Source organism: Agelaius tricolor, unplaced genomic scaffold (assembly GCF_023055355.1).
Source record: "Agelaius tricolor isolate 1412-34295 unplaced genomic scaffold, bAgeTri1.0.p SCAF_10, whole genome shotgun sequence".
Taxonomy (NCBI): domain Eukaryota; kingdom Metazoa; phylum Chordata; class Aves; order Passeriformes; family Icteridae; genus Agelaius; species Agelaius tricolor.
This window is the reverse complement of record NW_027269270.1, coordinates 13169943-13196589: the sequence shown is the minus strand read 5'-3', so window position 1 is coordinate 13196589 and position 26647 is coordinate 13169943. Positions and strand designations below refer to the sequence as shown.

The following is a 26647-nucleotide window of genomic DNA, read 5'->3' as shown; positions in this document are numbered from 1 at the left end:
TTACCTAACGTAACAGAAAACTGAACAACTAAGAAGTAATTGATGCTACCATAGATGATCCTCACTAAAAGCACTGATTCAGACCAAGATTTACCAAGCATGATAAATCGACACAGATACAATACCTTCTCCAGTTTAAAAAACCATACCTTTATCTCCTTAAGTTCTCTCAGAGATCTGCACAACCCATCAACGGAATTCATGATTTCTTCATACTTTGATACGGTTTTTTCTACATACTTCTTTCCTTCTTCAATCCCTACAAAGGCAAAACATCATGAAAGTAGAACAGAATGCCTCAAACAGACCTGCAAAAATCCGTGTAATTTGTTACCCCAAGGGACTACAATAAACACATTTTTCTGTGTTTTGTTTTGCTGGAGGAATTCTGTCATTCCTAGTAATGTGCTTTCCCAGCTCGTACTAGCTTACTTGAGATGAGTCCTCACAGTTTCTGCAGGTCTTCTCTCTGGTTGGTAATACTGCTTTAAAAGATGCTGACCTCATAAATTGTCCCCTGAATTCATTGCTACATTATATATCTAGGAGGCACTTAAATCCCTGTTATAAGAAATACAAAACAAAGGCACAATGTAAAAGGTTTTTCCCATGTAATGACTTAAAGGACACCGAGCAACTTCTTTCTCCTACTCTTCCTAATCAGCTGTTGTCTGTCATCTCCTTTCCTGCAGATAGGAATGTTTAAAATACTGAGAAGGCTTAAAAAAAAAAAAGAGAAGAGAAAAGAAATAATCTACTATCTAAATATTCTTTCCACTAAATTAAGAGGCATTTAAAAGGCCAGTTTGGCTGCTGAAATATTTTTAGCTTTACTACTTGAATTGATAGGCTACACAAAATCCCCGTGTGTTTGGATTGTCACATTATCTTTGGAAAAATTAACTTTAAAAAGTATATAAAAATAACAAGTGGGACAAAAAAAAAGCAAAATACGAAATTTTTTGACTTGCAATTTTTTTGGTCAACAATGTTCCAAATCAACACAATTGCAAATACAGTATCTAAATAGCAGTCTACATAATTTGCTAAAAAAAATTTGACAATCAAATCCTACCAGTTATTTACAGTTATAATGTAAAAAATTAATTCAGCACTGAGATATATCATTATAATATCCTCTGGCTTCAAAGGCTTGCCTGTTATGAGAGAGCTTAAGCCATGAAATCTTAACTCAAAGCTCATGAATATTGCAAGGACATTTTGATTTCAAGGTGAACTCAGGCTGTATACAGAAAACCAAGTACATACCAGACTGGAAGAGTAGTTTCATATCTTTACTTTTTGTAAATATTTGTTCTGAAATCCTTCACCTCTTCCAATCAATACTTTAAAACATTTAGTTTTTTTAAAATTCATCGGATTTTCATCTTAAATGAACAAATCTAGGAGTTTGCTTACTTCCACCCCAAGTTACTGCATTTTGTCCCCACAGTACATTACCAGATATCTCCTCACCATATAACCGTCTAGCAAGGTCCATAATCTGCTGAATTTTTTCTTCTTGTTCAGGCACTGCAGGTTCAATAAACTTATTGAATTGCTTATAGAGAGTCTCTATTGCTTCTCTTGTTTTGCATTCTGCAGAGTAGTTGCCAACTCTAATCACTGTTGCGCTCACATCTTCAAACCAAAATTGACACTGAGGGATAAAAAAGCTGCATTACAATGAATTACTATGAATGAATCTGCAGTTCAAGCTGTTGAAGAATAGACTGGATTATTAGACTTTGCTTAATCAGTGGCATACAGTATATCTTAAATATTCTGACAAATTTAACCTGAGAAACATTTGTTCATTACTAATGGTGCTTCAAGCATTAATGGCTGTTAAATTTTCATTAAGTACTATGCCCACGCTCATCTTACAAGTGTGGTGAGGTTATTATTTAATGGTTCTGCAAAAACATGTTTTGTTTCTGAGCTCTTTCCACCTTGTATATCAATTGGCTAATTTCAAAATCTTCATGTTATGGCCTCAGTTATAGCTGTGTAAGGGCAGAAGGTTCTTTAAATTTAACATTCAAGCAGACAGGGTTTTTGGTCTCAGCAACCACTAACTCACCAGGAATCTTTCTTCTGACAAGAATGGGTTTTAGAACATCCCCGTAATAAACATCTTTGGTTAACAATACTCAGAACAGAACACAATCTGGTGTTCACTCAGAATCACCAGTATTGCATCATTACAGGAAGTGGCAAAAAATCACCTTTTCCAGCCACTGTTGAAATCAGCATTTAAGACTGTGCCTATTTGCTGAAAGAAAAGTTTTGAGTAAAAGGTGATACTTTACACTCAGTTAAAGAATTTTTTAAAAAAAGGCAGTCTTAAATTTTAGCTTTAGGAAATAATTTTTTTTTTTGAGTAAGTGGGGAATTTGAAAATGTAAATATTCAACAAATATTAACAAATTGTTTGGCTAATGGTATATGTAAGAACACACTGATGAGGTCACTGGACACTGAACACATCTCTTAAACAAAACTTTAGTCCTGTGATTCATCATTAAGGGAATTTGTCATGCACTTAGATCCCTTTGGAGATAAGAACAATGTTATTCCTAAAAGTAAACAGTGATGAGCAGAATGAGCTTGTCCCATGGCAAGAGCACCAATGCAAAACAGCAAGAGGGAAAATACTGTTACAATACTGTCACAAACTTTTTTCTTTTAAAAAAGACAACGCATGAGACAGTCCTCAGACACATTAAAATAAAGTTATGGAAGTATCCAATAAGAAAGACTGCCGTTCAGAAAAAAAAAAAAAATTAGTCTACTAAAAAAGTTAGTTTATTAAAAAAAATTCTTTTAGTAAGGAACTGAGTATTTTACATTTCAGTTCCATCATTACATAAACCACGGTGGGTACTGTGATAACCTGCCTCTCATAATTTGACTACTACCAAAGAGGACTTTGTGGCACTTTCTGTGTTGCCTCAGAGCTTACTTAGGGAAAATGAGCTCCTAAGCATGATCATAGACTTGCTGAATGGCTGTGGAAGTCATATGGTCATATGGAGGTGATGACCCCAGTTGCATGAATGTGGTCACACTGCACATTTATTTCCCCCTTTCACTGCAAATTTAGAAAGAAAGAAAAGAAAATTTTGACAATTGATTACTTTTGGAAAGTACAGATTAACCTTGAGAGAGTTAAAGCACTTTTATCTGTCCCTGTCCTGGATCATTATTACAGCCACAGTGGGGATGTCAGGTTTACTAGTACCTCTTTCATCATCTGCTGCAGATGCTCCATCAGATCCAGATTTTGCTTGTAATCTTCCACAACTGTGGTAAAATCATTCAACTGTTTTTGTAAATCACTGATTGAGCCCAAGAGAACTTGAACTTTAGCCTTAGGTTCATTTGCAAAAGGATCAATTACTTTCTTCTCTAAATTATCCATCTTCTTTTTAAGAATCTGTTTAAAAGACAGATAGCAATGTTAAATACCAACAAAATGTCTCTATAAAAAGCAGGAGAAAACCATACAAACATACTTCTTGTCCTATGTTTTAAAAAATACAAGCTGCTCTTTCAAAAATCAAAGGAACATGGAGAGCCTTTGCAAAACTGATTAAAATTGATATAAATTGTATTTATTAAAGGTATAATTGAGCTAGCTTTTTTCAGCTTAAAAATAAACAAATATCTGCAGTAATAAAACATGGTCATGCATGACTTGCAACTAAAAAGACCATTGAAGGAAAAGTTTCTGGTGAATGCAAAAAATGGGTTATCAGGGTTCTAAGGTGCAAAGGATCATGATCAACTCCAGGCAATGAATATAGCCAAAGGCTCTGAGGAAAAAAGTTCATCTTTTACATGATGAAATCAGAAAGACAAGAGAGTAGCTTGATGCAAGACATGATTATTTTGGGTTCCTTTAAGGAGAAGAAAGGCTAGGTCACACAATAGATGCAAGAAGAAGAAAAGATTAAACAGAAAAATAATGGTGATTAAAGGAGTGAAGTCAAGAATTAACATCATTTCACAGAAGTAAATGGCAGAATAACAGGAATAGAATAGTGAAAAATATCTCAGTCAATGACAGACAGGGAGGATATCATGAGAAAAGTAAGAGGGAAGTGCACAATAAATTTTGTGATGCCCTAATTTCCTGTGATGTATTTGGCATAGGCCAAATAACTGAACTGGTGAAGCGTTTACTAAGCTTGGATTTTCTGTTACCTGTAGCTTCTCTGCATATGTATCAACTTGCTGAATCTGTACTTTAAGTACTTTCATATTTCGAGCTTTTTCAGTTTTCTTCATATAGTTAAACTTCAAATTGTTGAATTTCTTTTTGAGATCCTTAAATGACTCTCTGAGCTGCAACAGTTTAAACATATTTGTTAGTTAAAAAAAAAAAAAAGAAGTCAGCGCACATCAATTTAAGTTTTTTCAAGAGCTGTTTAATGGACAATTTAAGCACTGAAAATTTAATGCAGAAGTTAGTAATACTATGCCATCTCAAAGCATCCTTAAGTTAAGTCAGAATTTCTTTACAGAAATGGAGACTCATAATCTTGCTAAATCAATGTTTTTGCATTCTGAATGAAAAGTGTTTCCAGAATAACTGAGGCAAAAAAAGCATTGGAACAAGGGATGAGATTATTGCTCAGACAATCTATGTAAAAATCCTTTCCAGGAGCCTCCACTGCTTTTAATTAGAGGTAGATGCCCTTCACATACTTTAGTCCATTTAGTAGAAATGGTAGCCAAGTAAGTGTCCCATTTCTCATTCCTTTTTCAAAAGTCCTGCTTCTGAAAAAAAGTTATACATGGGCTTAATTTTATACACTGTGCAAGTCCAAACATCTTAGTACAATTACTCACAGCATACAAAGAGGAGTACATCTCTTTGCAGGATCAAGATGCAGGTTGTATGACCACCTGACTTGCAAACAACTGTGCTCTGAGTATGGCAGCAGGGAGACCCTGGCTGGCAGATACAGAAAGCCTCACCTAGCTACTGCTAGATGTACTGGGTGAGGATACTTCTGCCAGTCAGCACTCACTTGTGCAATAAGCCAAACATTAGGGAAAATTATTCTTACAATAGTATAAATTAAAATTAACTAGTAGGTCCAATTATGAAGTATCCATGCCTTTCAAGACTTTTCAGATGAACTCACACCAGCTACCTACTATTAAATCTAGTTATATTAAATTTGTTCTAAACATCTTTTTTTAATTAGATGGAATATAGCTACACTTTCTTTAACCTACAGAAAAAAATCAAAGTGCCAGAATGATAGGAACTGCACTGATGAAGCTCTAGAAAGCTGCAATTTCATTTACACACATATGGCTCAGATACATTGCCAATTTACCAGAAAGAGTTTAATACATATCAAAAAGAAGAACCATCTATGATGAACAGAATTTTAAACCCAGTGTTTGTTTACCATGGAAACTAACTATAATATAGGGTTGTTATATTCTTTATCTTTTGTTTTCGAGTGACAATTATGTTTCCTTTAATATTGTCTTACAAGTAGGCCTTTAATAAACCACGCTATTTTTTTCATTAAAAACGTTATGTAAAAAAGTATATCAAAACTGTTTAGATAAACCATTTTTAAAGGCCTATGAAATTTTAAGCATAGTTTTCCTAGTATTTTTTCTGCGCAAGCTATGCAACTTCCAATTTTATTTACAACTTTAAAAACTCCTTTCAGCTATTCCTGTTACATTTAAATTTCTTTAAGCAAGAGATACAAGAATCAGACAACTATAAAACCTGCTTAAAATCAGTGATATTTTAATTACCTTGCAATTCCCTGATGAAATTTTCAATTATATGTAATTAATAATAAATTTTGAAATAAAAGAATATTAAAATGACCAAAATATTGATTTTAAGAATTTCAGGTCCTATAGGTAGATAATATTTTGCTTTCAGGATAATGTATAATAACAATAAATAAATTATGTAAAAGTACATTTATTTAAAGCCACTGATATGAAGAAATGCAGAAATTCTATTGCTTTATGATCTGTTACTCAAATGAGTAACAGACTCACAAATGAAACTAGTGTTAACAAGTTCAGGTCATATCCACAATTGGATATCTAAATATGTATTTGAGGCTTTTTTAATATTAAAAAATCCTACAGACTTCACCCTGCACCCCCTCCTCCTTCATGCCAAAGAATCCAGGGAGTAGTGAAGGCTTATTTTGCAGCCACTGTTATTGGAACAGCTAACAATCAATCATTATTATTATTATTATTATATACTAATGTTAATCCATCAAGGGATAAATGTCTCATTTTCATTTCATCTAGTGGGATGTTGCCACATTATTTCAGCAGTGAATAAACAGATGGTGCTCACTCAGTGTAATGGAAAGAAAGGGAATTCTATCACTGGCCCTGTGATCTCCAATTAGTTTAAGCTCTTTATCCCGCCTAAGTATGCAGAATAATAAAGTCTGTCTAAAAGCCCTCTGTTAATATAATCACTTCTGCAGAACAATATTTTTTTATTCAGAAAACAAGAGTCTTATTTGCTGCTTCAAGTTTGTGGGAAAGAAAAGATGAACAAGAGTTTATTTTAGTTTGTTTCACTGGCTTGTGCACATACAGAATAGCAGTGATAATATAAGGCCAGAGGCTCTCCTCATAGCAGTATGTGAAATTAGATCTCCTTGTTTCAGATATGATGGCTTGTGTGTCAAAGGTCTGCAGCTGTTGTCACTCTTCTCTTTTAGCCTCAGTGGAAAAACCAGATTCAGCTCTGACTTGTGCATCCGACTGCATTTTCACTGCTCCTGTTATCATCAGCAATTGTACCAAGAGCACTGTGGGGCTTCCAATTTTTCGAAATCTAAATATGTCTCAGTTTTGCAAGATTAAATGAGAAATACTGAAGGGACTATGCATCCAAATATGCTTCAGTGACTTCAGCCCACTGCTTTAATGGAACTTTGTACCTTTTCTATTGTGTCATAGTCTTTAGTCAAGCAGCTGTTCCTAACTATAGTTGCCCTGTCATGGGTGGAGAATGGTAGTGGAGAAGAGGGGTTTAAGTACCACTTGTTTCAATTTATCACAGGACCACAAAATAAATAGAAAAATCAAGTTATAAAATGCTTTAAACATTTTTTGTTAACAGTGCCATTCCAGTAAATGCTTTGATTGCTGTCTGAGCCACTCTAGAAGAAATTTCAATGTTAATCCCTCATCTTTCCCTTTCTATTCATGTACAAACTTTTCGTAGCATCAATAATCAAAACACCCCAAGAAGCAGGTTGCTGAAAACAGATTTTCAGTCACAAAGATTAAAAACCAGAAAAACAAAAAGGGGAAAAAAAAAAATCTGTTCAAGTCATTAATGACTACTTGATTCCTGGGGCAACAATCAGAATAAATTACAAAATGAGAAATGAGGCTATATATCAGTTCCTACTGACCTGTGAATAAAGACAGCTCATTACCATTTATGGTTAAAACCCATATTTCCACTCATATCTTTCCATAAGCATGCAAATAATGATATGGTGAAAAAGAAATGAGATGACTGGGAAGAGCTGTGAAACTGCATCAGGGTCTGTTGCTCTTTGGTTCACAAGTTTGACGTGGACATGCATAAATGTTATTTTTAAAGTGATCACCTAAAGAGGAGGCTTTTTCATTGCAAAAGCTACCATGGGTGATGAGCAGTGTCACTCAGAATCCCCTGAACAGACCCAGTGCAGCATTCCTATATCCAGTATATCAGTGTACCCAAGGCTGAGCTCACAAATGACTGCAGTGCAACACAGTGGAGGTGCAGCTCTTCAGAGGCTGCTGCCTAAACTACCTCGTGAAAAAGAAGCCCCAGCTGGCAAATACAGATCCCAAAGATGAGCTTTCCTCATCCTTCCCAAAGATGTTGAGGATATATACACTTATTTTTGCCTTTTCAAATTATCTTTAAATTAGAGAAGGCACAGAAAAGGCATGCATTTAACTCTTGTCTCCTCCAAGGCTATTTAAAACTCATGCTATATATTCTTACATATTCTATAAATTTCAGTATTTGTTTCCTTGTTTCTTATAGAAGCACCAATACCTTACAAACACAGGGAACTTGCTATGTCCTCTAAGGATCTCTTCAAACACCACTTAGTCCTAAGCCCTAATTCACAGGCTGTATTTACACACTTAAATTAATCACATCAAACATAAATTAGTGTAAGTATTTACAGCAGAATCCCAAATATTTTCAGTCAGCTTTAAAGTTTGCTCTGTAAACTGGTAAATTACTACTAAATTATCTGGTTAGCTGTTTACTATGTGACAGCCATGAACAGCTGCTGCTTGATGCTGGCACATGAAATATTTATTTGCTTAGACACAGTAGATAGTAAATAAATTGTTAGTTTAGACAAGTCTAGCAATATTCATATTAGCATACTAGCAATATTCAATTCCTGATGAAAAAATTGACAGAATTTAAAATAATAAAGATAATACTCATAAATAATAGTCCTGAAGTAGTCTGGTGTCTGATTTCTTGTCCCTAAACAGAATTAGTTAGAAATACTTAATGGGAAAAAAATAAAAAACAACAAAAGAAGAAAATGGCAGTATATTAATGCATATACAGGAACATTAGCCAAATATTTGTTTAGGAAATACCTTCATCTTCTATGCTAACCTATAATACAAAGGGAACATAAAGAAAAAGGTATCCACATTCCAAATTAGTATATTTCAGTTAGTTCATGCACAAGATTTAATTAGATTTGGGGATGACAGATTTTAACTTAACCAATAAGAATATATAACCTTCAGTGTCCTGTATTTTTATTATATATGCTTCATACTACAGGGAACATTAATGTGAAAATTCTTCCAGCTCACAATCCACCTTCTGTACTTCACGGATGCAAGGAAGTACAAGAGGAGTACAATATACAGAACATCAAGTATAGAGCACATCAGCCTCTTATTTCAATGTATCAGTCTGGGAAAGTTAGTTCTTTGAAATATTTTTTCCTAAATTAATTTTTTTAGAGACATCTAATGAATGTAGCTGTCTAATTTGTAAATTCATTTGTATTTGGCCTACCAAGATATTATGTTGATAGTCATATTACCTGAGTAATCATCCCTAACCTTAGTTCCATAATGCTAATTCTGATCTCTTGGGCCAATGAACATTTCCTTTCCTCCCAGCAGTTTTTCAAGTGTATCTTTTGTTTCTGAAAAAATGTTAGTACTAGATTATTCTGAACTTTTCATTGAAACACTGGAAGTTCTTTCCAATGTCCTGACAACCGCAATATGTACAAATTCTACTTTTGTTTGAAATTTTAGCTTCACAAGAAAAAGTTATAAAGACTTGTGTTTCAGATGAAGCTGACTGAGCTGAAAGCTAAAGAAAATGTAGCTGCTCTATTTCCAGTCCTCTTGGTGCAGTGAAAGCATTTTACTGCCAGCCCAACAGCTTGACAGAATCCTGAGCAGCAGAGCCATGAACCACAGATTACTGTTGCTGCTGTGTAGATCCAAAGTTGCTGCTAAAATGAAAGTCTGTTTTTCTGTACTCATATGAAGCTTTTAGGGGAATGGTAAACAGTAATGTATATTATAGAACACAATAGCTCTTTTAACAGTCACTCAATGAGTTGGGATTCATCTCATTTACCTCATTTATATCCTCTTGAGTGGTGCAGTGTTGAAAATACTGTGACAGTTCTTCCTCATACTTTTCAGCTCTGGAGCTCCAGTTTATGCTATCACACTCAAATCTAGCAAGTTCTTGCTTCAGGTTCTTTACAGAAACATTCAAGCAATTCTAATGAGGAAAGAGAGAAACAAATTTATCAGTCTCAGGAAATGTATTAATTTAACCAATCTAAAATGAAAATCATTGAGGCAGAACATGCACAGCCAGCCCCACTGTAAGGAGAGCAAGGACATAGCAGTTTCAGTCACTCATAGTCTGGGGAGTAGTTTTGGGTCAAAGTCACAACCTAAACTTTGTGTCTTCTCTGAGCAAAGAGGGAATGACCCCCTTCAGTCCTTTGCCACCTGGAGAATAGCTCCTTTCTGCCATCCATCAGTTTATGTTGTCTGAAGAGCAGACTGCCAATATAAATGATCTAGCCAAATCATAGGAAAAGCCTTGCTTTCTTAGTAAGTGAATGAATACAGGGCAATGAAAATTCTTCCCTGAATAAATAATTACTTTCTAAAATGATATCCAACCTCTCATGCAAATCAGTCTTGAATCCATTGATAAGGTAACACTGTTACTACATTTTCTCTTTTGCTCTTATGTTATCCTTTCTTTACAGGAGAATAAATCTACAAAACAACCTTCTAAAAATAGCAGGATTGTAATACAGAGATTCAAGAAATTGCCATCAGGGCCTTGAACTTCACCAAACATACTAAAGTAAATTATGGCTTGTGTTTTTTTTCCAAATAATGATATTTTAAGATTAACTTCCCTAAGGCTCTCTCTGTATTTTTCTCGGAGTAGTAATACATATTTGCACATCTAAAGTTTAGCCAGATGAGTCCAATAATCTTTCATATTTATCCTTGATTTCATAAATCATTCTGCTTATACTCACAGGCTGCTGCACTGCAGACAAGATATCCACTCCCTGGGTAATAAGTAGAGTATATAGCTGTCTAATATGTGCATGTTTCTCCTGAGAATTCACAAGGTAGGCTTTAGCCTGGTGCACATTTTCAGGGTCCCCATATATTTCAGGAATATCCAGTTCTCCTAATTTTGATAGACATTCCAGCTGAAATATACAAAAACCAAAAATCAATGTCTGTTTAAAATAACTTAATTTTTTTTCCTTACCCTTGAGTTTAAGCAATTAAAATTGGTTTCAGATCTGAGTTTTCAATTCAACCAATTCATGCAGTTTTAGATCCAAGATTTTAATTCTGATCACCAGGCTGATTTATCTTATTTCTCTGGTGAAAAGGAAAGAAAAGTAACAGGAACCAAAAGCAAAGAGAGTTTAACTACAATGGGAAGAATGTATGTTTTAAAATGTTATACTCACTTCTTTTTTAATGTGATGGAATTTGACTGTCTTGCTGAAAATCTCATCGTATTCTATCATTGCTTCCTTTACTGCTTGGTGGAAATGAATAAGCTCACTTATTCTCTCAGAATTCTCTTTCACAGGAAATCCTTTCTGGCTTGGTAATTCCAATAATTTGATCAGGTACTCAAGCTCAGCATTCAGTTGCTAACAAATATCAGAGAAGTTACTCAATTTGCACAAACACTGCAATTTTTCCTTTACATTTAATTAAACAACCACCTAACAATGGTAAATTGCCTTGGGGAGAAGTCAATGCCCTGCACTTTAAAACACTACATTCTGTACTTTTTGGTAGGCACAAATCTCAGCTATCACCCAGCTTTGCATGAAAACAAGTAAACATAATTAAAGGGCAGTGGCAGAGTGAATTGCTCAAACCCAGAGATAGTATTCACAGGAGGTAGAAAGGCCACTATGATGTACCTCAGCCCCTGACCTGCTCTAAATTCAAAAGCTTGGAGCTGATGTTCTCCTCGTGCTTCCACCACCCCAGTGCTTGTGTGTCCCTTGAATACACAACTAACACAGCACAAGACATTCTCTGAACACTGAAGGAAAAATCTCTTTGCCCCTACATTATAAACACACACAAACACTTCCTCCTGGAAAACTGTTGTAAAACATGAAGTGCTTCAAACCCAGACAGAGTGTCTGGCATCAATGAGGATATGGATCTTCATGGGACCAAAAAGAGATTTTGATGTACTCTTCACTCCACTAGCTTGGTTTCTTACCTCATAGTGTGGTTTCATTTGGTTCAGCTTTTTCTGTAGTTCCAAAACAATTAAAAGGTCACTTCCAAGGTCAACTGGTACTGCAAGCTGGAGGGCCTCTTGAAGAATCTCTAATCCACGGGTAGTCTAGAAGAGAAATCAAGAAGTTGAGCACTTCTAACTGCAATAAATTTAAAAAAACCCCAAAATTTAAAGTCAAAGCTAAATTTGTAACAAAACCTTCCTCAAACCAGGCACCCAAATGCTGTCAGTAAAGCCTCTCTGTTGCAAACCTTCTGAGTGACAAGGGTGATAAGATATCTTTAAGACAGCATGAAAAAGTGACTCAGACGCCAGGACTGCAGGACCACAGACACAGGATTTCTGAGATAAGAGATGTGCTGGTGTACTGCTGAGTTGCACTAGAGATACAGCAGCTACAAGCCTAGCTGGTGTTTCTGGTTCTGCTACTAGCCCAGCTAGTGTTTCTTTTAAGGAACACTGCACATCCTGTGCCAAGAAGGTTTCAATCCTCTTTCTGCATGAACCTGGTTGGACTTCAGTTTAGTAACAGTTAGGACACAGTTTGGTTTAGCAGCTTTTCCCTCTCAAAAAATGGTGCTTTTAAAAAGAATAAAAAAATCACTGCTGGTAAAGCATTGATTAAACTCCATTAAAACTTAGAATTGGAAATGGAGACTTAGATTTCTATGGATTTGAGGTAGGGAAAAAAAAAATCAAAAACATTTCATGGTTCCTGCTGACTGACTGACATAACAGAGAACAGACTGTGAACAACAATCATATCTTACTGATCATCACTCTTTATAAATAATACCTATAATAGTTGTTGGGAGAGCCATAGACAAGCTAATAACAGTCTAGAAATATTTGCCACAGTTGCTTTCTTGCTAGATATTTTACTTACGATTTTTAGTTGTTCTTTAAATATCTGGCACTGTTGCTTGATGGGTTTTATTTGAGTAATTTTAAAATTCCAGATTGCCCAAAGATCAGTCAGCTCTTTCCTTTCTTTATTCAGGTTAATAATGATATCTTCTGTTACTTTTATTGATTTTTCTACTTCTAATATTAACCTCTCATTTACCTGGCAAATAAACAGACACATTTTTTCCACACATATTTTTATAACATACAATTAAAACCTCATAATTTTAAACAAAGCTTAATAAAACCTCAACTATCCTAGTGTAACTTTAAAAAAATGTATACTCTTAAATACACTTTTCCTTTAATATTGTCTAGAATTAGGCACAGATTTACAGAATTTTAAAGTGAGGACATATATAAAGCTGGAGTTTAAAGCATAGAACAGGTCAGTAATGACTGAATTATTGCCATCTGATGTCTGTTTCACACTCAGACAGAATAAAAGAATTTCTGACTAAACAGAACTATCCAAAATGACATTTATGGAGAATAAATAGCAACTAGAAAACAAAGTAGGTGAAGAAAAGACCACCCCTTTGTGTTGATAAGCAAAGCAACACTGAAGCACAGGAGGGTTAAAGTGTTTAGTATTTGAATATTTGATATTTTTACCTCTTTTCAGTAGAACCTCTATGAGAAATATCAGAAAACTAGGTAATGCCATTTTCCCATTATTTTTTTTTCTAAGAGAAGTTGTTTCCATAAATTACTAGTATGATCCGTATTTTCCAGATATTTAAAAGCTAGGAATCTGGGAATATCATAGGAACAGGGTAGTAGAAAATATGGTGACAACACATATCCAGGTGTTTAGGGAGGTAATGTCTGAAGATGTGTGAAGGTTTTAAGTGACTTTGCTATTACTCTGACTGTCTTACTTTTGCTTGGCAGCATCCAGCAGGGACACACCCTGCAGCCACACTAACAGCTTTCTGAGCACCTTCCCTCCCTCAGCTGGTTTTTCCAATTCACCTTGTATCATGCTGTAGTTTACCAACATCACCTCCCCCTTCCCTGCTTAATTTCTAACTGCTCCCTGGTGTGTCCTATAAAAGCAGAAAGAACAGCTGCGTATTCAGGCTGACCTCATTAATTTGGATTACTTGAGGAGGTGTAGCTTGGGGAATGATTGCACAGCTCAAACAAGCACCTCACAAAGTGTTGTTGGAAAATTAAACAGGGATGCCTAGGTAGTGTAGCTGTTGGACAGAATGTAAAGACACTGGGAAAGATTGTCTGCAAGGAAGTAGCTCCTACATCCATTTCTTTAGAAGAATCCATACACTCAGTCAGTAAAGACTCCCTGCCTCTTAGTGGACGTAAAATAAACTTAATATTGTGCTTGAGTATATGTTGCTTTCCGACATGAAACAAACAGATAGGAGCATGTATTACATGACTGGGTCATTAAGGGCTCTGTCATTGCTAACCACAAAACTTTATTTTACCATAAGCACTCAAATACTTTCTTCTTCTGAAAGTATATATCAGCATTCACCCCTTTAAAACTAGGTACACAATCCATCAGGCATAGAACTAGGATTGGACCTCATCACAGGCAAGTATAAAATATTCAAAATGGTTTATCAGATCATACTCACCACATTTACTAAATTAAGAAAACAGCAACCCATATTTTCGGTGGAAAAAGTCTTCTTTATAGTATTTTGCCACTGAGTATTAGCTGACTCTATTTCTATTTTACTTTCAGTCTCTCTGTTTGTTGGTAGGGGTTTTGAATTATAGAATTCCTTCAGATTTTTAATATCATCATTCACCTACAGAAAGACATTAAATAAATATAAAAAACCCCAAAATTTGAAGTGCTATAGTCAGAAGTTATAGAGATATGATAAATTTGAATAGCCCCCTCTGAATCTTCTCTTAATTTTAAGATTAATGAGTCCCTAAAATATTTACAAACACCAAATAATAAAATAGTTTTAAATAACTTGCCAACCTTCTGGATGGCAAGAAGACAGGTGGCAGCAATTAGCTCAATTTCTATCACATATCCTTACATGGATTTTATTTACCAGTATATCAATGCACTGATTTTCACTGATCTGCCTAATATGAAGTAACTGAAGTTAGAAATAATCAGAAGTAGATGTAACACAATATTTTTTTGTAGTTTATCACAATAAATAAATCCTATGGCTAATTTTATCTGACAGGTTCCATTGCATCCTCAGTTTCTTTCTAAATATTAAAGAACAGCTACCATATTGTAGAATCTTAAAATGGAATCCAAATCAAAATAAAAATTAACTATCCTGGACACCATTATCACAGCTACCAATATTATTTTGGTATTGAATTGATTATGATTTGAGCGAGAGCTGGTTTTTATTTCATTTTTAAATACAATCATATGAATTAGCATGTCAGTGGAAGTAGTGTAAGACAGCAATAAAGATCCCTAAGAACATATCATAGGACGTTTTTAAAAGTTATACAAAGCAAATCAGTAAATTTGATATTCAGAATACCTATATAGAAGCATTTTTATCGCGTATATAATGAGAGCGCACATATGCAGAAGAGAAAAATCTTAATCAGTTACAATCCTTCCTACAGCAGATGAAAATTTTTCAATTGTAAGATTCTTAGTTTAGACAGAGAATAAATAAGTAATCCATACCTCTACAGCTGACTGTAAAAAGGCCACATACGTTTCTAGAATTTCTAGCTTTGAACTAATGTTTTTTTCAATTTTTTTCAGCTCTTTATTCAGAAAGTCAGCTCTGCTAGAAAAAGCCGCCACCTGTTCAGGTTCCAACTCTTCCATATTTTTGATGATTCCCTCAGCTGCTTTCAGTTCACATGAAGTTTCCTTTGAAGGTAAAAGCACAGGAAAAAAATGTATAATGACTGGAAAGGACTTGTGAATATTGATATCACATTGTTAATTTTCATTAGAATTGCTTTTTTATGTATAATTTAATTACTTGTTTGAAGAAAATCTCACAATGGAAACTAAGTCATAGAAATATCCATTTCTTTCCTAAAAATGATAGGTGTAGTTATTGAAATAGCTATTTTGAAAGTTAGCATATCACAGTCCCCAGAAGGAATAGTTAGAAGAGGTGTATAGTCATAAGAGTGTATTCATATATATATCTGTCAGGGCGAAGTAGACACTGCAGCAAACAAAAGTAACACCCTGACATGCAAAAATTTGGCAGAAAAGACACTTAAAACTATTATAAAGTCTTGAGGAAGAAAATATGTTTTTGCTTATCTGCTGAGATTTTAATATTTTTACAATGTGCTCTGCAGAATTGTTTTAAAGTGAATTTTATTTCCACAGGTACCGTACAGATCCATCCCTTGGACCCCATAAGCTGTTGCCTGCAGCAAAAGAGAGCTCTGCAGGAGTAATGGAATTTTAAGTACTGAAAATACATAGGATACTCCTAAAATACACACTGACATGCTGTTCAGCTTAGGCTGAAATATGCACCTATGCCAAGGCTATGGAAGGGATTCAAGTGGTTTTAACCCCCTTCCAGATAGTGCAGGGCTGCTATGGGAGTGGGAAAGGCCCTGGATGTGACTTAAAAATAGCCTCAAGTGTGACAGAGCTGAGTGCTGCAGAGCTCTCATCAAATGGCTGCACTCCCAACATGACCATTGGAGCTCTTTACAGCCCCCTTCACAGCTTCTCCAAATGAACTAGAAAACTACTTGTTTCTTTTTCCCGGTTTATCCCTTATATTTGGCACAATAAACCACAAGAAGGTTTTTCTCTGACTGGCTGTCTAGACAATAATTAAACCTGGTGCCTCATGTAGGAGTAGCAATCCACATTTGAAGCGTCTTTCTATTGAGAGTTGGTACGAGGATCCTGCAAATCACACAGTGAGATAGAGACAGTGGAGAAAACCAGTGATTTAATGACTGTAATGTTATCATTTTGCTCATTAACTGCAGTTTTAAAACAAAACATAGAACTATTTTCTTTACAAGAAACTCAGCCTCTCACCTTATTTAGAATTACATACAGGAAGCCTTTGTTTCTAAAAGCACTTAACATTATGGAAAGTTTTTTTACCTTTGTTTCTTTAGCCAGTTCAAGGTGCTTGTTCAAAACTCTTTCTGACTCACACAAATACGAGCCAATCTCCATTCCAACTGCGAGCATCGGGGTGAGCTTTTTAATTGATTGTGACACCTTTATTTGAAAGTATTATTCACATGGTTAATTGATATAATTAGACATCAAAAACCAGTATAAAATATCACTTTATATAGAAAAAAATGAGGTAACACTTTTCTTTTGGTGCGTAGATTATGATTCTAGGCATAATGTCGTGGTTTAAACCCAAATGACAACTGTGCCACACAGCTGCTCACACACACTTCTCAACCCCAAATGGCAGGATGGAGAGAAGAAATTAAGAAAAGGTAAAACATGTACTTTATTATCATGTATACTCAGAGAAATACGGGAATTACAGCATAAAAGAGGACAACTCTACTATTTCTTCAACAGGCATAATCAAAACCCCTTCTTGTTTGCTCTCATTTTACTGACAGTGCTTTCCTTTACCCTAAATAGCTGAGACTTGTGATTTCAATATGGTACAAATGCATTATAATCTTGCTATTATAGCCCTGGCAGAAATACTTTGATTCTGTTCCAAGGTTTTTCCAGAAAGTACATTTAAAGCTTTTCTGACAGGGCAAGAGACCTATTTTTGTGCAGATACATGTACAGAATTCCCTTCCACTGTCACTAAGATATTATGTATGCACTCTAATAACAAAACAGATTATGAAGAGCTCAGGCAGATGACACCAGACACAACACACAAGGTTATTATTAGACATGTGAATTTACATTTAACATTTTTCGTAAGAACTGGCTGCTAATTGAGGTTCCAACTTTATTATATGAGGCTGAGGGGCAATTGAATTTGGCACCAGGTTCCTTGGGATACTTTGCTTTAGAGAGTAGGGATTAAAAGTGTACTGCTTGGTAGCAATATAGCAATAAGCACTCTTCACTGCAATGGCACAATATTCTCTAATGCAAGGCTGGGAACAAAGTGATTAGAACAAATGGCACATTGAAACCTTATATTCAAATTAAGGTTTATATTTTCAGTAAAATTTGCCTTTATAATTTAACTTTTAGGTTAAGATTCACAACATGATAGTGACATCATTTCTACACACATAAATGGCCTGGAAGAGGGCCAATTTGTAGCAAATTAAATTCACATTTGATTGATAATGGTTCATTATAAACATCATGCAAATACAAAATATCAGATTGCAGACTTAATTATTCAGTCATTAAATTTGATTTACTTTTCTCATCTAAGCTCTTGGTTTCCTTCATATGAACCTTGCTAAAAGACTATACTTTTTGTATTTGAATTTACACATGGAAACTTATTTAGGAACTATTTGTCTATTCCATCTCTGACAAGTCATTTAAAAGGTCTGTAGTACTACATGGCATTCAGCCATTTAAAGAAGGCTGTCATGTCCTTGATGCATCAATACCTTAATTAACAAAAGGAATTCTTATAGTGAGTAGAATCTAGTCTCCTTCAGATTTACTGAAAATTTGCTGTGGTTCAGTCACCATGCTTATTAAACCTCAATTTTTGCCACACTTTTATTTTTATCATCAGCCACATAAAACAGAAGACAGAAGCAATATAAGAAACCTGCTTATGGGTCACAGGACTGATTGCTTCTTTTCCAAAAGAACAAATTATAATAGTTCATTATCCAAGCAAATCCATGCTTAATTGAACATCACTGGTAAAATGTTCTTGTGGAAATGGCTCATTTTTTTTCAGAACAGCTTTTTGTTCCTTTGTGTTGATAACAGCATTCAGCATTCCAACTACAACTGTGCTCTCTCTAAAACTCTTATTATTTGATTCAGCTTCAATATTCACTATAGCTAAATTATGGAAATACAATGCACTGTTCGTGAATGCACTAAGAAGATGTGCTACAGTGATGATAATAGCCATCACAAAGATGATCAGAATGCTGGAGCACCTCTCCTATGGTGACAGCCTGAGAGACTGCAGTTGTTCAGCCTGGAGAGCAGGAGACTTTGGGAGGACTTCATAGGAGACCCTTGCAGTACCTAAAGGGGCCTATAAGAAAGCTCAAGGGTGACTTGGAGTGACAGACAAGAGATAATGGCTTAAAACTGAAACAAGGTAGGTCTAGATTGGATACATGGAAGAAATTCTTCACTATGACGGTGGCAAGATACTGGCACAGATTGCCCAGAGAAGCTGTGGCTGCCCTGTCCCTAGGAGCATCCAAGGCCAGGCTGGATGGGACTTTGGGTCACATGGTCTAGGGGAAGGTGTCCTTGCCCATGGCAGATCAGTTGGAATGAGATGTTCTTTAAGGTCCCTTTCAACCCAAACCATTCCATGAATCTATGATGTACCTTACTCAGATGATCTTCAAGTGAGGCAATCCATTGTTGTTTCTTCAAAGTAAATTCTTCATAATCTGGACATTGGCTGTTTAATTGATCAACTTTTTTTTGAACATACTCCATCATTTTCTGAATTCCTGCCACCCAAGAGCTAAAATAGAAAACTAGAACTGTCATTAATGTCTTTTTTTGCTCCACATAGAGGATGATTATGATTTTAAAAAACCCCAATACTCATTCTGTTTATTTGTATTATGAGTAACTTATGAATTTTATACTGTTGCCCTTAAAAGAAAAAACCAAGAAAAATATTAAAAGTAATCAAAATAAAATTGATAATTAGTAAAACACAGTAATGAAATTTCCGAACAAATAATTTGTCACCAGTGCCTAAGGTAAGTTCACAAGACAGATACATTAATTCTCACAAGACACATAGTCTGATCCACTGAGAAATAGCTCATTTCCCTTTTCACTCTAGCTATACTATCTAAAAACTAAAATGACAAATGGAAGAGCTTATAAGAGAAAATATATGGCATGCCAGTTCTACTCTAAAAGGAATATTTTCTTTGGACTTTAAAATATTGCAATGTTTTTTACAGTAGCTGAGAAAAGAATGTTGTATACATTCTAAGTCAATCTCTCCTTAAGGGTGTTGTTTTAATGGGAGAAAAACCCCCACCAACTTACAAATCGATGGCTTGTATTATAACTTAAACTGTAATATCAGGGAAACAATTCAGAACCTGAATACTTGAGGCATTCTTCTTTATATTGCAAAGAAGTTTACCTCCTACAATTAAGAACTGAAGTTTTTATATTAACCCCCTCTCCCCACCCTTCCAGTTATTTCTTACTAAATTTATATCCGTCATAAGAATTTTTGTAAAACTGATATGTTCAAAATAAGTTTTTTCATTATTTTAGCTTCATCAGAAAGTTATGTTAATACCTGTGAGATTCTGCTTTGTTAACTAAAGTTCGTCCCTTCTGCATGGTAGTTGCTGTACAACCTTTAATCGCTTCCTGCAATTCCTTATACTTCAGTGTCAATATAGGTAAATGTAAGCCTTCTGAAATGGAGATTTTATGGTAATTCTCAATACTTTCAAGACCATCAAGTACCTGAAGAGAAAAAGAAAAGCATATGTTATCAATATTTGTGTTGTTGGAACTATCCTTGGAAATGACCTGTTTTTAAAACTTCTATAAATGATCTCAAAAAAATAAACCTGAAAAAAAATTCAAGACCATTTGGTCTTTGGACACCCTAAATTATAAACTTTTATGAATAGTCTTATAACTGAAAGATTTTTGGAAAAATGTTGGATTGTTAATAATATTGATTATAATTAGCTCCTGTGGAGACCACTGCAAGAATAGGCATTGTTTCTGCTGTCCCCATAAAACAATCTTAAAGCCCAATTCTTGGCAAAAAATATTTCCCAAATACTTTATTTTGAAAACAAGCACTCAATATACTTAAGGGAAATAAAAATGAGAATACATTTTTGAATAGATTTTCCATTTCAGATAGAAGTTTGAGGCAAAAATTCATATGAAAAGGGTAATTTGATTTGTAATTTTCCACCTCAAATTGCTTAGCCTACTGTTTGCACAATCCCACATCCACCAGTCTTCAAGAGCACACTAATAGTTTTGTTGCCAGGTTGTTATTACACACTTGGCTTCTTACCCACCTTGCCAGCAGCATGAAAAAACTCATTGGCCTCTTGCAGAAGGGCTTTCCTTTCTTCCATATGGAAGCACACTTCTTCTTGCAACAGACAGATTTTCTGATTTGAAAGTTTTAGATGTTCTTTTTCTGTATAGTCCTCTGAAAGCAAGATCCTAAATGCTTCACCTTCTAATTGTTCCACAGTGCAATTCCATTCCTAGTGGGAAAAATTCCACTTTAGTCAATTACACATAGAAAAATAATATACTGTGTAGTAATAATATAAGCATTGGAAAATGAGTATTATTATAGGCATGAAAGATATCATTATTTAATGCAGCATTTCTGCTACAAGGGGCTTCCCAGCAAATCATGGTTTTAGTGAAAAGAGTTTCAGCAGTGGCATTCTACATTCTCTGACACAGTTTCACAGGCAGGAGCAGCAGTTACTAAGGTGTCTGCTGGGAAAATGGTCAGGGTAACAAAGACAAGAAACCTCCTGATAAGACCACACTCTCATGGCAAACAGCCCTTCAGCCCACCTCTTTAATCAAGAAGAAATTAAAATATTGCCTAGATAATAGCAGCTTGCAGTGAGAGAGTTTCTGCTAAGAGATGTCTGGTCATCACTTCAATCAAATGACCCTCCCTTACAGCAGGTTGTGCCATCATCCTTGGCATTCTCCATTGTACAGTTTCCCTGATTTCCTACACAAAATCTTAAGTCCACTCAAAAAATATTCTCTTATATGATCATGAATCTTTCTAGTGGCACTGAAAATTATAAAAATGATAATAAAAATAAAAATAAAAATTCATAAGAAAATGAATCAACTTACAGTGAAATTATTCCATGTAAGAGTATTTCATTGTAACAAAAGTAATAAATTTGTTTGGTACAAGATACCCAACAGCAGCTTTTAGGTGTTTTAAAAGCAGATATTAAACACTGCCTTGTTTATATTGAGGCAAGGCTCTTCTCTAAGTTTTCACACCAGCTCAAAAACCCAATTTATTATAGTAATTTATATTTTAAAACATTCCACAAATATTACAACCTTGCACATTCTCTGAGGGTATTAAATTTGGTTAGACTCATTTGCTATCCTGTTTAAACATTCCTCAAACTTGGTTAAATTTTCTATAAAACAGCTAGTGACAACGTCATTTTCAGCTTTCTATTTATAAGGAAATGTTTCTACACATAAAAAGCTTAGGCTTTCCATCAACAGGACATAAAAAAATCATTGGAAAAATCTTAGTTAGCTTCTTCTGTTCTTCAGACCTCAACATGCTAAATTCATAACAATCTGCCAGTCAGCACTAACATATTTCTTACTCATTTTCCTTGAAAGGAACACAAAGCCTAATCTTACATTGACTTTTCAATTTACCAAGAGATGCCTGTGAATTGCTCTGACACATTAAAGACATGTTGAATGTGCCTCCTTAGTTCGTCACTATTCTTTTCCTCATACTAGTAAATCTTAAAAACTTGCTTTCACTATTCCATCTAGCAAGGAAAATTAGTCCTTTAAGGTTCTTTGATTAAACAGGTATTTTTCAAGAGTGTTAAAACTGATGAATTAAAAATATTGTAGCTTTAATTAAAAGTCTTGAAGATTTTCTGCCTTCTAATATATTCAGCACAAGTCTGGGGGAAAAAATGCGGAAATATCTAAAAATTTATCTTGTTATTAAGCAATTATTGTGAGATAAATTGACTTTTCTTGTCCTTACAATAAAACTTTTGGACTTTGAATCAAAACCTGAGAAGCTGTATAAAAGTTTTTTCACTGTAATGTTCTAGGCTTAAGCTTAGAAAATTTTGAAGCACATTTATTTGACTTCAGATTATGATCCACATATTAGATAAAGCAGCATTTAAAACATAAGTCATTTAAACATAAAAGCATGCATTTTTTTCAGAATGTGTGATAAATTACCTCGTTCTCTCATATGCAAAAATGTCCACAACTGAACTTTTTCTGAGCTCCAAATCTGCCTGTCATTGGTTCATTGCATACATCAGCACATTGATAATTTAATCCTTGTGAATATTCAAAAGGCTTTCACCTTCAGGAACTACATTGCAGTATAACTACCAATATAGTCATATTATATTATTATAATCAAATTACAAAAGAAGTAGTGGGCACTAATAAAACCACAAGGGGTTGTGGGCTGCTCTGACCATTACCATATGACGTCTTTTGAACAATTCACATTGTTCAGTGAACGGCTGTAGCAGTGTATTTAACAGAGAGCTGATAAAATCAACAAGCAGAAAGAGCAAAAATAATTCAAAGTCTGTCACCCCCCAGAAAATTGCTGAGATATGTTAAAAATTATTTGGCCACAAAGTGGTGCTAGCAGCTCTTCTTTACCATGTCAAGCACCTCCAAACTGCATAGAAATGTAACAGCAAGCAGGTAGCCAGTGCCAGCACACCCTTATTGGAACATGAGCTCCTAAATGTGCCTCTTCTCTCAAATCTTGGCGTGGGGGGAGCTGGGAAAGTCCCTGCAGGAATGGGAGCAGGAGGATTCTTTTAAAGTCTGTGAGGGTTGAGGGCTTTTTTCCCCCATTATGATTTCTTTGGCTTATTTTTGGTCTTGATAATTTTACGAACTAGTGATAACGTTTTTATGGGTTTTACCGCATAGCAAGGTGAAATTCACCATAAGACACAAGCTTGAGAAAATAATAATAATATTGCATCATTCTCCTTTCTCTTCTCAGCCCAGTCCCATAAATTAGATGCTAGGCCTGTAAATCCCTCTTAGGCTGGCCTCTGAGCAATTTAAGAAACCATTTATCTTGCTCAACCTAACACAACAATACATGTAAATAAACACTTTGTGTGAAACAGCTCAGACATTGGAAATTTCCACTTTAAAAAAAATTTCCACTTTTCTAACATTTAACTTGCTCTGCATATCTACTACACAAAACATTTTGCCCTGAGCTACAGCACACATATGAAACGTTACTTGAAAAGATTTATTTACACTGCTTTGGAACAGGTACCTCCTTTATTCTGTTTTTAACATCTGCAGTTCAGTGCTGCAAAAACCAATAGTGCTGCAAAAACCAATAGCTATAACTCAGAGCTTTCTCAAAGCATGCAGTTTCAACCTGGCCACTCTTCTGCACATCATAAGCAAAACCAACATGCTCAGTAATATTCCCTTCAAGAATTTAATTTCCCTCTGCTAGAACATGCTGGTAGTAAGAAATGCAGAAAGCTTGAAGATAAGATGCTCTAAATCATAATTCACAGGGATGTGTAACAAAAATATTTAATGCTAAACATTTTAAATTTACCTCATCAAAAAAGGCAATTAATAAAAAATTATATGAATGATCGGGTACATAATGTACGGGAGAAGAATTTTTAGGTGAAACGGTAATAATTGTTATTATTATAAGTTATTTCCTAGATAATTCACCATGAAAAATATTATTATACAAAATGAAAATGCATGTTTTCCTTTCTGCACTTGCACCCTAATTTCTAATTCAGACAGCAAATTACAAGAATAGCCTGTGAAAATGAAATGTGGGGAAGATTAATGATTATTTGGTTAAAATTCAGCTGTGCTTTAGAACACCTATTGTTGTGTCTCTCTCTCTCTGAAAACATTCCACAGTGTACTCATTTACTGGTTTATCTGTTTTTCTTGTGTCGAAGGTCTGTTCAGAAGTATTATCTTTACATGCATATCTTCCCTTAAAAAAAAGAAAGTATTTTTTGGCATGCTGCTTGGAGAAGCATTAGAAATATAGAAATATTATAGTATTGTGTTTACATGACAGCCTTGAGGCAGTCACCTGTTAATTATGCAAACAGGCAAACATGTGACATTTAACTACAAAGGAAACAGGTCTGTGAACAATCAGAAGCCTCTTACTATCAACACAATAACCTTTTAAAATGCATTTAGTTCTATTGGAATAGTTTCTGGATGAAAAAGGCCTCCTTGGTCATCTGGGTTATCCAAATTCAATTGCATGAAAATGATATCCTGGGGAATGGTCCTAACCCAGCAACAGCACTTACCTGATTATGGCACAATTCAGTTACCTAAAAAAGGTTCTCAATATAGGCAATTTGTTTCATACTAAGATTCTTCTTACAGCAACATTTTTTTAAATCTCATCTTGTTTTTATGAGTGGCAGTAACAGATTTGTTCTCTGGAAAACTGAGAACTATGAAAGTAGCATTTTCAATTACTTTTAATCACAAGAAATAAATGGACAAATATATCTTCCAATCATGTACTCAGTTCAGTGACAATTAATTATGGTAGAAATGGCTGGGGTTTTGTCCTTTATAAACATTAAAATTTGTTAAAATTCTAATAAAATTCCTTTTCTTTGTTTTTCACCACAGGATTTTACATGTAAATTACCAGTGTGGAACTTGATCACTAAATTGAAAAACCTACTAAACAATATCAAGGATTATTCTTCTTATGACTTATGGGTAGCTTTTAAAATTCTAACTGAAAAAAAAAATCTGATGAACGTGGAGGCCTTGCATTAAAAGAAGTAAAATTACTAAAATAATTTAGACATCTAGAGATATAAATCTCATGTACATTAGAAAATGTCTACTCATATACATGAATGTTCAGTGCCCAAGTTCATGTTTGCTACACATTTTTAAAGTTGCTTCACAAAGCAATGATGGTATTTCTTACTTTCACTTTGACTTCCATTTCTTCAAGCTCCTGAAGTAACTCTTCATTTTCCAATAGTGATGAGCCTAAGTTTTGCTTCTGAAAGTAATCTCTGATGTTTTTCTTATACCATGATGTTACCTAATTAAATAACAAAAAGAACTCAGCGAGAAGTTTGAGAAGTTATTGTCCATTTTTAAAAATATGTACAAGGCAGTTTAATTAAAAAAAAAAGCTCACATTTTCATTCTTTTCATTGTTCATTCCTAATGTTAATGCTTCTATTTAAATCCTTACATTTGTGTCATAACAAATGCAGAAGGAAAGGACTAATACCAAAGTAAGCACACAGTGGATATATATGACAAAACTGACAAAAATGTATTCATCACGTATGACCAGATTGTAAATTAACACAGTAAAAGAAGAATCAGGGTATAGCCATGTATAGAATAAATGCATGGGGTTTGATACCATAAAGATATTGTACATTCTCCCTTGACATAGAGTAAATTAAATACTTGCATATAGTAAATATAAATACTACAAATTTGAGTACTTCTGACCAAATAGAACCTCTCCATCCCTGGCTTGAAAAACCCAGTAAAGATAATGGGATACTATTGCATAGAATAATCTTATGTAGATTTACAGATTTATTACATCTTACAAACTTCTTTAGCAAGTATGTGCAGCAAACATAGGCAGTATACAATTAAATCTTCTAAATTCCATAGAATTACATGCATTTATATCTGTTTGATTCATAATAGGTACCTCTCACTTTCTTTGTAAACAACACATGGCAAGAATTCCTGAGTGAAGCCCCACATTTTAAAATAGTATCCACAATCAGTTATTGGTATCAGGAAGACTTCCTCCAATATTTCCAGTCTGGAAAATCACCACTATACTTAGATCATAGTCAGCATACTAAGAATTTCTGTACTCTAGGTACTACAGGTTTTAATAGCCCTCTAGAGATTTTTTTTTTTGTTGTTATTGTTTTATTTGCTTGTGTAGAATCATGCTATTTTTAATGAATTTAAGCAATTATCAAAAATGAAAAAAATCTTTAAAATACTTTGGAAGTATTTTCAGT

At 34.5% G+C, this 26647-nt stretch overlaps 1 protein-coding gene across 3 annotated transcripts in view; it reads right to left on the bottom strand.

Moving 5' to 3' along the window:
- CCDC141 (coiled-coil domain containing 141) overlaps positions 1 to 26647 on the bottom strand; it is a 56606-nt gene that overhangs the window by 16323 nt on the left and 13636 nt on the right. For all 3 annotated transcript variants that reach the window (XM_071434827.1, XM_071434829.1, XM_071434828.1), the window contains exons 6-21: positions 25567 to 25686; positions 20882 to 21076; positions 20134 to 20306; positions 19188 to 19329; positions 16812 to 16931; positions 15399 to 15590; positions 14356 to 14532; positions 12732 to 12911; positions 11825 to 11950; positions 11046 to 11234; positions 10596 to 10775; positions 9662 to 9811; positions 4210 to 4350; positions 3245 to 3439; positions 1477 to 1660; positions 150 to 259 (exon numbers count right to left, since the gene is read on the bottom strand). In XM_071434827.1, the coding sequence (XP_071290928.1) occupies positions 150 to 259; positions 1477 to 1660; positions 3245 to 3439; positions 4210 to 4350; positions 9662 to 9811; positions 10596 to 10775; positions 11046 to 11234; positions 11825 to 11950; positions 12732 to 12911; positions 14356 to 14532; positions 15399 to 15590; positions 16812 to 16931; positions 19188 to 19329; positions 20134 to 20306; positions 20882 to 21076; positions 25567 to 25686 (2574 nt within the window). The remainder of the gene's footprint in view (positions 1 to 149; positions 260 to 1476; positions 1661 to 3244; positions 3440 to 4209; positions 4351 to 9661; positions 9812 to 10595; positions 10776 to 11045; positions 11235 to 11824; positions 11951 to 12731; positions 12912 to 14355; positions 14533 to 15398; positions 15591 to 16811; positions 16932 to 19187; positions 19330 to 20133; positions 20307 to 20881; positions 21077 to 25566; positions 25687 to 26647) is intronic.